This window comes from Alexandromys fortis, unplaced genomic scaffold (assembly GCF_014885135.2).
Source record: "Alexandromys fortis isolate MF-2015 unplaced genomic scaffold, M_Fortis_MF-2015_v1.1 scaffold_213, whole genome shotgun sequence".
Taxonomy (NCBI): domain Eukaryota; kingdom Metazoa; phylum Chordata; class Mammalia; order Rodentia; family Cricetidae; genus Alexandromys; species Alexandromys fortis.
This window is the reverse complement of record NW_026068093.1, coordinates 105,925-118,252: the sequence shown is the minus strand read 5'-3', so window position 1 is coordinate 118,252 and position 12,328 is coordinate 105,925. Positions and strand designations below refer to the sequence as shown.

Sequence of the window (12,328 nt, the reverse complement as noted above, 5' to 3'; positions counted from 1 at the left end):
ATTTATTTATTTATTATGTATACAACATTCTGCCTCCTTGTATGCCCACACGCCGGAAGAGGGCACCAGATCTCATTACAGATGGTTGTGAGCCACCATATGGTTGCTGGGAATTGAACTCAGGACCTCTGGAAGAGCAGCCAGTGCTCTTAACCACTGAGCCATCTCTCCAGCCCTGTTATATGTAATTTTGCTATGTTAAAGTTAAAATCTTTCCTTTTTGTTTAAACAGAAAAGGGGGAAATGATGGAGGAAGGTCATTGGCTAATAAAGAAACTGCCTTGGCCCATTTTATAGGTTAGAACATAGGTGGGTGGAGTAAACAGAACAGAATGCTGGGAGGAAGAGGAAGTGAGCTCAGACTCGATAGCTCTCCTCTCTGGGGCATTCAAAAATGTCGTCATTGCTACTCCTCTCTTGGTTTTGGTGCAGAAAAGAACTAACACAGCAGGCCTGAGACTCTGAAGAAACGATGCCTGGTACAGTCAGACTTTGGCTGTAGTCTGCAAATGTGACTTTGGGGAGAGCTTCTGTCACTTTCAGAAACACAGAGTAACTCTCAAAATGCCGAAACCATTTACAGTTTATTTCACAAACAAGACCCGCTCTACTTGTGGGTGTCTGGATTTGGTGTGCGCTATGCGGATGGGTACCATGCTGTTAGAAGCCCTGGCCCTGGGCTCGGGCAGCACCTTGGAAGAAAGCCTTTCACACTTTTCATTGCTGGGGTGGTTGATTGCACCCTGTGTGTCCCCACTAGGAGAGCATCGTCAAAAGCTTCTGGCTCCTCTGGACTTGGCCTCTCAGGCCTTCTTCTCATTGGTAACTTGATCTCAAACCCTCACTTCAGTAATGGGTGTGATGTTGCCGATATCCTGAGTCATTTGGATGAGACACCTAGGATGTGTCTAGGATGAGACTCTAGGATGAGACATCCCCAAACACAGGTTCCCACCCCATACACGGTGTTGTTGTCCAGGTGAAGAGCACAGAAGATCTGAAACTCACCTTTCTTAAATTTCTCCTTATACAGAGTCCCCTTAGCATTACCACAGGTCACTGGAAGCTCAGGAAGGCTAAAATCCACATCTTTTTGTTTGTGAATTCTTGGACCTGCAGGGACATAATATGCTTTATTATAGATCTGTGCACGCCCTTCCCTCTACCCACTTTGGTATCTTCTTTCTGCAACATAAAACACATGATTTTTTTCCCAGGAATTAGTTACACTTGAAGGGATTTCTTTTATGAATGATTAGGTTCTTACAGATAACAACCTGCTCTGCTCCCAAACTCTGAACTCCTGCATAGTGGCTGAAGTCTTGTGTTTCAGAATCCTAGCTCTCAAACAGGTTGGTTGGTCACAGCAGCCACTGTACAGAGACTTTCATACGAATATTTTGAATAGATAGTTCTCATTATGCAATGACTTGGGAGTTCTGCATATGTGAATGATAACTCTCAAATTTTGTTCTGCTGTTGGAGGCATCTCCGGTAGAGGGGGATAGAAGGGGGTACCCAATGAGGTGATGTCATTACTCTCCTTTCATCTGATTCACTGTCTTTCTCCTCTCCTGAGCTTGCCTGAGGCCTCAGGCAATTTCTATGGAAGATTCTGCAGTTCTAAAGGAGCCCTGCACACCACTCTAAGGGTGTTTGTTAGACACAGAAAGCCATGAGGGTGTTTATATTTAAACAACATGGTGTTGATATGGCTATCTGATATGTCAGCTCAAACATGGCTGGTACTGTATATGGTGGGAAGGGGAAGATGACAATGAGTTAGCACATTGAGTTAGCTGACACCAAGTATCTGGAAACCCCAAAGTAAATAGTGATGTCATGTTTTAGATAATCAGTTCTGGCAGAGTGCAGCTTTTGCTTGGTTCTGTATAAATATGGCCTTGAGGCCACCTTTATCAGCTTGCCTGCCTGTATCTGCAAACTTGTGTGCCTACCTCCACTCAGCCTGCCTGTCTATGTCCCAGCACATGCCTGGTGCCTGCTGGTGATGCCTGTGACTGGCAGTCTATGGGTATGTCTCATTTGTGTGGGATCCAATTTCAATGAACCAGATATTGAAGGCCTTAAAATGAACTTCCATATTAGTGGCTCCTGCTTTTCCAGCCAGTTAAAGGTTCCATCAATGGTGTAGGTGGGCCTTCTGTCTATGTGTTACTTTCATTGGTTAATAAAGAGACTGCCTAGGCCTTTTGATAGGGCAGAAAATTAGGTGGGCGGAGTAGACAGAACAGAATGCTGGGAAGTAGGGAAGTGAGGCAGACACCATGATTCTTTGACCTTAGACAGATGTAGGCTAGAATCTTTCCTTGTAAGCCACCACTTTGTGATGCTACACAGATTATTAGACCTGGGTTAATCAAGATGTGAGAGTTAGCCAATAAGAGGCTGGAACTAATGGGCCAGGCAGTGTTTAAATGAATATAATTTGTGTGTTGTTATTCCGGGGCTAAGCTAGCCAGGTGGCCTTAGGCGGTAGGAAAGCAGGCCTGCTCGCCTCATCAACGACACTGTGGGGTTGGGATGTGGTGGGAGGAGGGTTCCACAGCTGCTTCAGAGCAGTCTCTCAAAACAACATAGGCTCTGGCTGGGTACTCAGCTTAACTTACCTGAAACTGGATGCCACATTTTTTTAAAAATGTGCATTGGCATTTTACTTACATGTATGTCAGCATGAGGGTGTCAGATACGAGTTATAGGCAGTTATTAGCTGCCATGTGGGTACTAGGAATTAAACTCAGGTTTTCTGGAAGAGCAGTCAGTGCTCTTAAATGCTGAGCCATCTCTCCAGCCCCTACTATGTCTCTTCTTACAGATAAAAAATTTGAGTTAGGAAAGGGCAAATGACAGGCCAAAGGCACACAGGAATTGAGGAATTAGAACACAGGTCTTGTTTACCATCAAGGTCTGTGTGTTTCCATGGCTTTCTACACTGGCAAGAAAAAGTTATGCTACATATCATGTGAGTCACATACTTTTTCTATTACCTCAAGAATGTTCAGTACATGAAGACACATGCAGCCCTTGGTCCCTCCCAAATCAACTAAGTAGTCGGAGGAATGAGAGTTACCAGCAATCTGTCTGTTTCTGTTGACACTGACCAATACTGATGATGACCTTATGACTTGGTACTGATTTCAACAGCCAGTCAAGAAAGCCAGCTTGTCACTCACTGCGCAGAGTACACATTAAGAGCTTAGCTACTTCGTCAACGTTTGTTGTGGCACTTCTGACAAGCTGTGGACCTCACCCTAGGTGTCCACCAGCAGTGGAATCAGTAAAGAAACTGATTTATGTACACAGTGGAATTTCTCTCAGCCATGAAAAGAAAACCAAAATTATTGCCATTTGCAGGAAAATGGATACAACTGGAGATCATCATGGTAAGCACACTTAGTGAGGCTCAGAAAGACAAAGGCGTGTTTGCTCTCATCTGTGGCTCTTGAGTATTTGCACAGAGACACAAAACTATATGTACAGATGATAAGAATGTAGGAGCAAATTTGTCTGGGAGACAAAGGGGGATCAACAGGAATGGGGAGTGGAGGGCCATGGGCCCTGGTGGAATTTGCTCAAAGAATGCTTATTTACTTGCATGTAAATTGTCTATGAGACCCAGTATAATATAGTATAAAATGAAAAAAAAATTAAGTCCAGGCTTGGTACTATATGCCTTTAATCCCAGTACTGAGAAAGCAAAGGCAGGTGGATCTCTATGCGTTCAAGATAGGACTGGTTTACATAGCGTGTTTCAGGCCAGCCAGGACTGCATAGTGAGTGAGATCCTGCCTCAAAAATATTTTAAAAGATTATTATTCATTGAAAGTTGATAAACCACATTTTTCTTTACCTCGTTTTCTGCCTCTTCGTGAAGATCTGTTGGTACGTCTCTCCGTGTAAGCTGAGAAAACATCACACAAGTCTCTTATTGATAACATCACATTGCAAGCAACACTTTACAGAAAAACTGTTTAAAGCTAACTTTCCTGAATCCTGTTTAGTACTTTCTGAAAAATAAAGATAAAATCCAGACCAGAAGTTGTTGCGGGAGGTCCTTCCGCCCCTCCAGCCAACAGCTGCTGTGATACCAGCCCATTGGGGCGTGGTCTCTCTCCCTTTAAAAAAGCGGCTATTTCCTCTGCTCGCTCTTCTTCACTTCCTGCTCCGCTGGAGACTAGACTCCCTTCCTGGTTGTGCAGATGACTGTTGTCTGGGACAGTGATCTGTAAGTTTTTTCCCCCTTTAAATAAATAACACCCTATTAATCATAACTCCAAACTGGTGTGGCATTGTTCGTGACTTACACCTTCAAGAAGTCAGGAGCATTTCCGGTAAAGGCCTGGACAGTAAACATCCAAGGTCTTGTGGTCCCTGATCTGCTTTGTGATTCCTTAGCTTTTCATTCATATGAGGAAGCATCCATAGACTACATGTAAATAAAAGGAAATTTTCTAATAAAACTTTATTAATAAATAACTGACAAGTCAGATTTTTCCTCTTGGCTAAAGGTTGCTGACTTCTGATCTAGATTTAATTATAAAGGTGGCAATCATCAGGTTTATGTGTTGACTTGATGTGACACACACACAAAAAGAACAAATCACTTCATAAGTGTGATTAAGACAATAATGGCCAAATCAGTTTGAATGGTAAAGTTGGGGGATTTAGAGGTCTGTTTGTTCTTTCTCAGTCTGTGCCCACAGCTGGCATCACAAGGATATTCTTTTGGAAGTGCAGACCCTGAAATAAAGCCTCCTCCATATATACAGTCATAAATACTCCTTCCTTTGAGCAGGGCATATCTAGATTGGGTTGCAAAGGAATCTTGCCTTAGTGAGATGCAAGGAATTCTTGAGATAAATAATACTTCATTTTCTGGGTCTTGGTCCTAACAGTTACCCAGAACCTTAAAAAAAAAACACAAAAAAACCAACCCTACACTCTGGAGGCAGAGGCAGGTGGATCTCTGAGTTTGAGCCCAGCTTGGTCTACATGAACTAGTTCCAGGACAGGCTCCAAAGTTACAAAGAAACCTTGTCTCAAAACACACACACACACACACACACACACACACACACACACACACACACACACCCCAACAGCCGCAGCAACAACAACTACAACAACAATAAAACCCCAACCCTATTGGGATATAAATGGCCCCATGAAACATCTATTGATTGATTGCTACAAGATTTCACTATGTAGCCCAAGTTGGCTTCAAACTTGCAATCCTCCTGCCTCTGCCACTGTCTCCTCAGTCCTGAGATCCCCAGGTTTGAGCTGCTGGCCCAGCCCAGGAGGCGTGTACCCATGAGTAACATCTCAAGAGCTTGAGTGTTATGCCTCAAGTTACCCTTAGTGAGCTAACTGAGATACCATGGAGAGTCAAGGAACCAGAGCTTCCTAGCCTTGCATACAGGAAGAATCACCTTGGTTTTTATCCAGGCTTCAAGAAGCAGGTAAAACAGGAAGAAATGGACATGCCAAGGACATAGGTGAGTTTTCTCACTACCTCTTGTTTGTCCCCCAGTACAAATTGCTCTTAATTGAGCAGTGTCCAAGAATGTGATTGGACCAAGTTTGGTGATAGCTGTATGGTGGGAGTGATAGGTTACCTGCACTGGGGAGTGGTGCTCAGTGTGAGACACTGTCATTCATGATGCTGAAGTCCTAGATATGCCCAGGGCAAACTCCCCACTCCTCTTTCCCTCCACCCCGTGGTCCCATAGGAAGCCACCTGTGCTCTGTCTGCTCTTTCCACTTATGTAAAGTGACCAAATGGGAGCCCAGCCTTGACTGTAGCCTCAGTGTGTTCCACAACAGCACCCCCTGAGGTGTGTGGGTTCTGCTCTCAGTTCCTCTCTGTTTAGACTTTCTTGGACTTGTGACCTAGTCCTCCATTTCTATCAAAACCAACTGAAGCCAAAGAAACAAACATGTGCTTTACTCTCTCCCAGATCACATATGGTAAGGAGCTGGTGGTCTGGCTCTGGATTCCTGCAGGTGCAGTGCAGATGGGAGGTAAAATGCCCTGGTGAAGTAGGACTCAACTAGTCTTCTCTCTTCTAGACATTTTGTTTAAACTTTAAATACCCACTTTTAAAAACAAGTGATTTATTTTTATTTTCTGTGCATTGGTATTTTGCCTGCATGTACGTCTGTGAGAGGGTGTCAGATACTCTGGAGGGAGAGTTGCTCATAGCTGCCATTGGGGTGCTGGGAATTGAACCCAGGTCCTCTGGAAGAACAGAGAACTCATAACTGCTGAGCCATCTGTCTAGCCCAGGTCTTCTAGTGTTAATGGCCACCTAATATTAATAAAACTGTACATGGACCATTTAAAATAATGTAGCCACAACCACCACATGGTATTTTAAACTATTTTGTTGATAATGCTATCATCTTAAGAGAGAGAGGTTGTCAGGGTATGAGTCTTGGGCTTTCTCAGAGTATCATCAGGTGTTGGGATGACTGTGAACAATGTACCAGGACCCCAAACCCTGGGTCAGGGCTCTTGTCTAAGCATGCTGCATAGAGCACAGAAGGGGACAGGGGGTGTGATTCTGCCAGTGTCAACCTTCCCTACTCCAGGCCTCCTGAGAGAAGCTACATTTCTTTTTCTGTCCTCTTTTTAATGTCTTTAAGATTTATTTTAAAATCTGCCCTCAGCAATTCATCAGGTCATCAGACTCTGAGCTCCCCTTTCTTTTCTGTGTCTCTGTCAGGTGTCAAAGGTGGAAGGAGTGGGGGGCTAAGGCAACATCTCCAGCTACTGCAAAAATAGCATAAGGAATGGTTTTCAAATTCTTTGTGCTGTTGTTTTTTTGGTTTTTGAGACAGGGTTTCTCTCTCTATTCCTGCCGTCCTAGACATCAATCTGGAGACCAGGCTGGCCTTGAACTCATATAGATCCGCTTGCTTCTGCCACCTGAGTACTGGGATTAAAGGCATGTGCCACATGCCAGGATGGTTTCCAGATTCTTATTTCACATTTGTACAAAGAAGCAAATTCCATGGGAACTAAAGTTATAATATTCTGTCTGTGTGTATGCCTGAAGGCCAGAAGAGGGCACCAGACCCCATTACAGATGGTTGTGAGCCACCATGTGGTTGCTAGGAATTGAACTCAGGACCTTTTGGAAGAGCAGGCAATGCTCCTAACCTCTGAGCCATCTCTTAAGCCCAATGATCAGGTTCTTTACAAACACTCTATGATCAAACATGGAACAACTTTTTTAATCTTCTGGTGGAAATGGCTACAACTACAATATGAAACCTAAGACCCAATGGAGGGGGCATGGGCTGGCAGTAGATTTAAGTAATAGAAGTTCAGACTTCTAGAAGACAAATAATTCTGTTAACAAACTCACCAGAAAACCAAGAACTGGGACAAAACTCCTAGTGATACCTGTGCTCTAGACTTAACACCATGTGACGGTGGAGGGGTCCCCATCATTGTGCAGCAATGTGAGGAAGAGGGGCCTTGCAGAAGCACCATGTTCCAGGGAGAAGTGCAACATGTGAACACCAGCAAATGAAAGTTTTCTGCTCCACTAAAATGAAAGCAATGAATACTGATAGTGTCCTCACACAGAGCTTCTTAAGGCGGCTCAACTTAGGGTGAACACGATCAACATACTTTACCTATAAGCATGAAAAGGTCATAAAGGAACCTTTTGTGCTGTAAATCAGTGCACAGTAGCAAAAGGTGTTCAATAAGCATTATTATATTAAAACAAAGAGTATGCAAAGACATTAAATGTGTTTGCTAACTAGATATGATATTTTACCCTTCAAAGCAAGGAAATGAAATTATAGATTATTAAATTTATGCAAATAATGTCATTCCAAGCTATGTTAATATACACATTGATACGTTTTTGAAAGTACAAACCAGTCTTTAAGAAAAATTCACAAGCAGAATAAAAATTATAAAAATATAATACTTTGAAAAAATTAAATTGTCATTTTAAAAGACATTCATTTTGTCTTACTAAAGGTATAGCAAATAATAAATCATTTAGCATCAAATGAATTCATTTGTTACATGAAGATAAGAAAATTCCATTTGTGTTGACTTATTTTTTGACCATCCTTTCCTGAGGTAGAGTTGTTCTCAGCATATGTGGTATCTACAAAGCAAAGGCAGTGGTCAGAGAACTTTAAACTCTGATAAAAGTCACAAGAATTACGACAGTTTGCATCATGCTTGGAAAACCTGGTGTGTGTGTGTGTGTGTGTGTGTGTGAGAGAGAGAGAGAGAGAGAGAGACAGAGAGACAGAGAGACTGTGTGTACATGCTCACATGTGTGCGTGTAGACACCTGAGGCCTGTATCCGGTGCCTTTTAACGTTATTTTGTTTTCTGCGTCAAGGTTTCTCAGCTGCACTTTGAGCCTGCAACTGCATCGACTAGCTGGTGAGCAGCCCCAGAGACTTACTGTGCCTGCTTTCCCATCACTGGGATCACAGGCGGGTGCCATCATTCTCAGCTTTTAACCTTGGTCTCGGGATCCGAATCACAGGACCTGGTTCTTGATATGACCTGCTCATAGCCAAGTGAAGCAGGGAGTGGGCATCGGTTTGGGGTTCCTAATACCCTGCAGCTGCATGACTGTCATCTCACTTTCTGTGGATGAGCCAGTATGATGCTCTCCGTGAACTACGGTCACATTCCACAGTGTCTGTTATTTCTAAGCCAACTCCATTCTAAGACCCCAGGGCAGACTTGTTGACCATGTTAGATGCTTATAACTTTCCATTCTTGATTCCTAGGCTCTCAAGACACCCTTTGGGAAACACGTGTCACAAACATTTATCATTTCTAGTTCTACTTCTAACTGTGACTTGTAAAGAATTTTCATTTCGCCCCCTCCAAAGACCTTACCCCAACATTAGTGGCTTTCTACATGTCTATATCACGTTTCTCTTTTGTTGTCCAAATATCACTGGATATCTGTCACTCCTAGATGATTGTGAGAATCTCTGACTTACAGATGTAATTAATAATAGTGATAAAGAAACAATGCTGGGCCCAGATGATGTGCTTGACTTTGGAAGTGCTGAATTTGTAGTTGGAAGTTCATGAGAACCATTCAAGGAAAGAAGTCAGTGCCTTGGCTAAAAAGCCCAGGCAATGAATTCAGAAATCATACCTTGTATTTAAAGACAGCTAGGTTGTAGCTGGTGACTTAAGCCCCAGGGGTGGATGAAATGCCCGGGTGATGCTTATTGTCATCTGGGTGAGTCATAGGAGCTACTATGGTACCATAGATCTTTACTCTGAAACTCTGGGGCAACTGCCAGCCACACCTTTGTCCCCAGATGGCTTTGTGTCACTTCCGTCTTGCCTCCCTCATTTCTTCTTTCCTCTCCTCTTTGCTGTGGACAGCACCCCAGCCCACACCTGTCTCACAGCGTGTTCTCTAGCTTGTATGGCCCACATTTCTCACAGCGTGTTCTCTAGCTTGTATGGCCCACATTTCTCACAGCGTGTTCTCTAGCTTGCATGGCCCACATTTCTCACAGCGTGTTCTCTAGCTTGTATGGCCCACATTTCTCATGCTGCTCTTTACTATCTCCTGCGTGTATCTTATTCTGTCAGCTTCTTTATGCTCATAAGTCTGGATCTTTTAATGTCGAGGTGACTTTGTTTCTACTTCCATCTCTGTCTTGTTAGGGTTACTGTTGCTACGATGAAACGCCATAACCAAAAGGAACTTAGAGACACACGGGTTATTTGGCTTATACTTCCACATCACTGTTCATCATGGAAGGAAGTCAAGACAGAAAGTCAAACAGGGAACCTGGAGCAGGAGAACGGATATGCAGAAGCCGTGGAGGAGCGCTGTTTACTAACCTGCTTCTCATGAATTGCTTAGCCTGGTTTCCTAATGAACCCAGGATCATCATCCTTAGTTACATAAGTTCTGATTACATTCATCTGAATGTTCTGGACTCCTGACTACCTCTTTGGATTTTGACCATAGAAACACGGCTTTCTTTCTCCTGTTATACACAATGGTCACTAATTGTGAAACACATGGGTTGCTAGATCTCAGTATTACCTTTTAAAAAACTCTTACAATTTATACATTACTTTCCTCTAGTAACGGGAATAGCAAGAGTTAGCCGGCCTTAAGTTCAAGGCTGTTATGATCTTGCTAAAAATACATTGAGAGAATGTAATATAATCTAACTAGGTGGTAAAGGACATCTATCAAAAACTATGCTAAATTTGACAAAGGTTGGTCAGAGATTTTTGTTTGTGTCTATAATCACAATGCTAGGCTAGTTGTATTTTGAGTCTTTCGCAATTACAAATAACCCTAGGAATATAGGATCTTTGTGTTACTAGGTATCTCAGTCAAGTTCTATTGCTGTTAAGAGACACCATGACCATGGCAATGTTTACAATGAAAAACATTTAATTGGAGCTGGCTTACAGTTTCAGAGGTTTAGTCCATTATCATCATGGACTAATGGCAGCATGCAGGAAGACAGGGTGCTGGAGAAGTAGCTGAGAGTTCCTCATTCGGATCAGCAGGCAACAGAAAGAGATACTGAGCCTTGCTTGAGCACGTGAAACACCAAAGTTCACCCCCTAGTGATGTACTTCCTCCAACAAGGCCATACCTCCTAATCTGTGTCAAGTAGGCAATAACCAAACAATCAGATATTTGAGCCTTTGGGGACAATTTATATTCAAATCACTACAGTAGGTATGTCATTGTGTGTAAAAAATACCATTACTTTGCTATTTATTTCTCCCACATCAGCAATATATAAGTATGTAAATTTAGTTGATAGGTTTCAGCCTGCTAAACATGAGTTCATGGTCACTTCCTGCTTCCTACACTTTCTAAAATTAAAAAGGAGCTCCCAGGATAACTGGATATATACCAGCCATAACACTGAGAATAAAATGTGTCTAGTCACAGTGGCCTTCAGTCATCCGATTGCTGACATCCTGAGGGCCAAGGCTGGGCGTCCTAATCTTCTACACCTGACCCACGTCTTAGGTATTCCTGAGATTCCTCCCCAGTACTCAGTTCAGAATACACAGAGCCACTGTGTATTCCTGAAGGAAGAAGAAAAAAAATCTTTTTTTTGAAATTAGAATATTTTAATTAAAACCCCCATTGCTTGATTTTCCATCACATTGCAGCTGCTGATTTTTATATACATAATGTGTTGTTATTTTTTCCCTCCTGCCTCTCTTTGTAAGATAGAAATACTTTCCAAGAAAAAAAAATTAGTCGCTCTTTTTTTTTTAATACACATTATTGATGAAGTTACAGCTCATGACAACACCAAATACTCCAAACTAAAAATAGCTTCTCCTATCAAACACACTTCAGGTTTATTTCCTATTGGCCAAAACTATTCTGGGGCAACCCACTTGCACGTGATAACTTCTCATATGTTATTCTGAAGCCTTGGGAGCCGAGCACATGTCTTCATCAGACAGAGCACAAATTCCTCTCCAAAACTTTAGTTAGGTTTCAACCAGCTGGCCTCTGGTTCCCAAGCTGAATTGAGGTCCTACACATTTCTCTTCTTTTTCCTTGCTATGATACCACCCAAATATGATACAAAACCAGCTTCCAAAACTTACAAGCAAGATAAAAACTTATTTATGTTCATCCCTGTCAATCATCCACCAGTAAACGAACTCAGCACCTTTGATGTGGCAGGTGCTGTTTGAGAGGCTGGGTTTAATGACCCAGGTAAAAAGACTGACGCCAGAAAGTTACATTCTCATTTAAGGTTTTACAAATAAATACACAGCATGTTAGCTATTGATCCAAGCTGAGGATATGGATAATATAACCTAACAGGAATGAACTTTATTTTGTTTTGTGTGCTTATAAATAAATATTAAGAAGCTTAGGATAGAAACACAGTTCCGGGAGCCTATGGTCCACTTCTGCCCTGTCGTGGAATCTGCTGGAGCACCACCCCCAGATGTCCACAGAAAGGCAGTGCAAAGAACCAGAACTCAAGGAATTTTCTCATCTTTTTTTCCATGTGAATGGAATGCTTTGTAGTCTGCATTCCTAAAAATATCTCTGGTAGCTGGATACAATTTCCATCATTTTGTACCATTCACTACAAATCTGGCTGCTTCGGTATGTTCCCATTTAAAAGTAATAATTTAAAAACCCTGTGACGTGTCATTTCCTAGAGTTGGAAAATTCAGCTTAAAAGTTGGCAAAGGCTTTGGGGATGGTGGTGATGTAACAGATGTCTGCTCTGGAAAGGGCTGCTGACTGTGGGGGGATGTATAGGACGGAACGGGTATG

At 42.5% G+C, this 12,328-nt stretch overlaps 1 protein-coding gene across 1 annotated transcript in view; it reads right to left on the bottom strand.

Moving 5' to 3' along the window:
- LOC126489102 (nuclear body protein SP140-like protein) overlaps positions 1 to 12,328 on the bottom strand; it is a 61,619-nt gene that overhangs the window by 17,796 nt on the left and 31,495 nt on the right. The window contains exons 11-12 of the mRNA XM_050123167.1: positions 3,872 to 3,922; positions 1,009 to 1,113 (exon numbers count right to left, since the gene is read on the bottom strand). Of these exons, the coding sequence (XP_049979124.1) occupies positions 1,009 to 1,113; positions 3,872 to 3,922 (156 nt within the window). The remainder of the gene's footprint in view (positions 1 to 1,008; positions 1,114 to 3,871; positions 3,923 to 12,328) is intronic.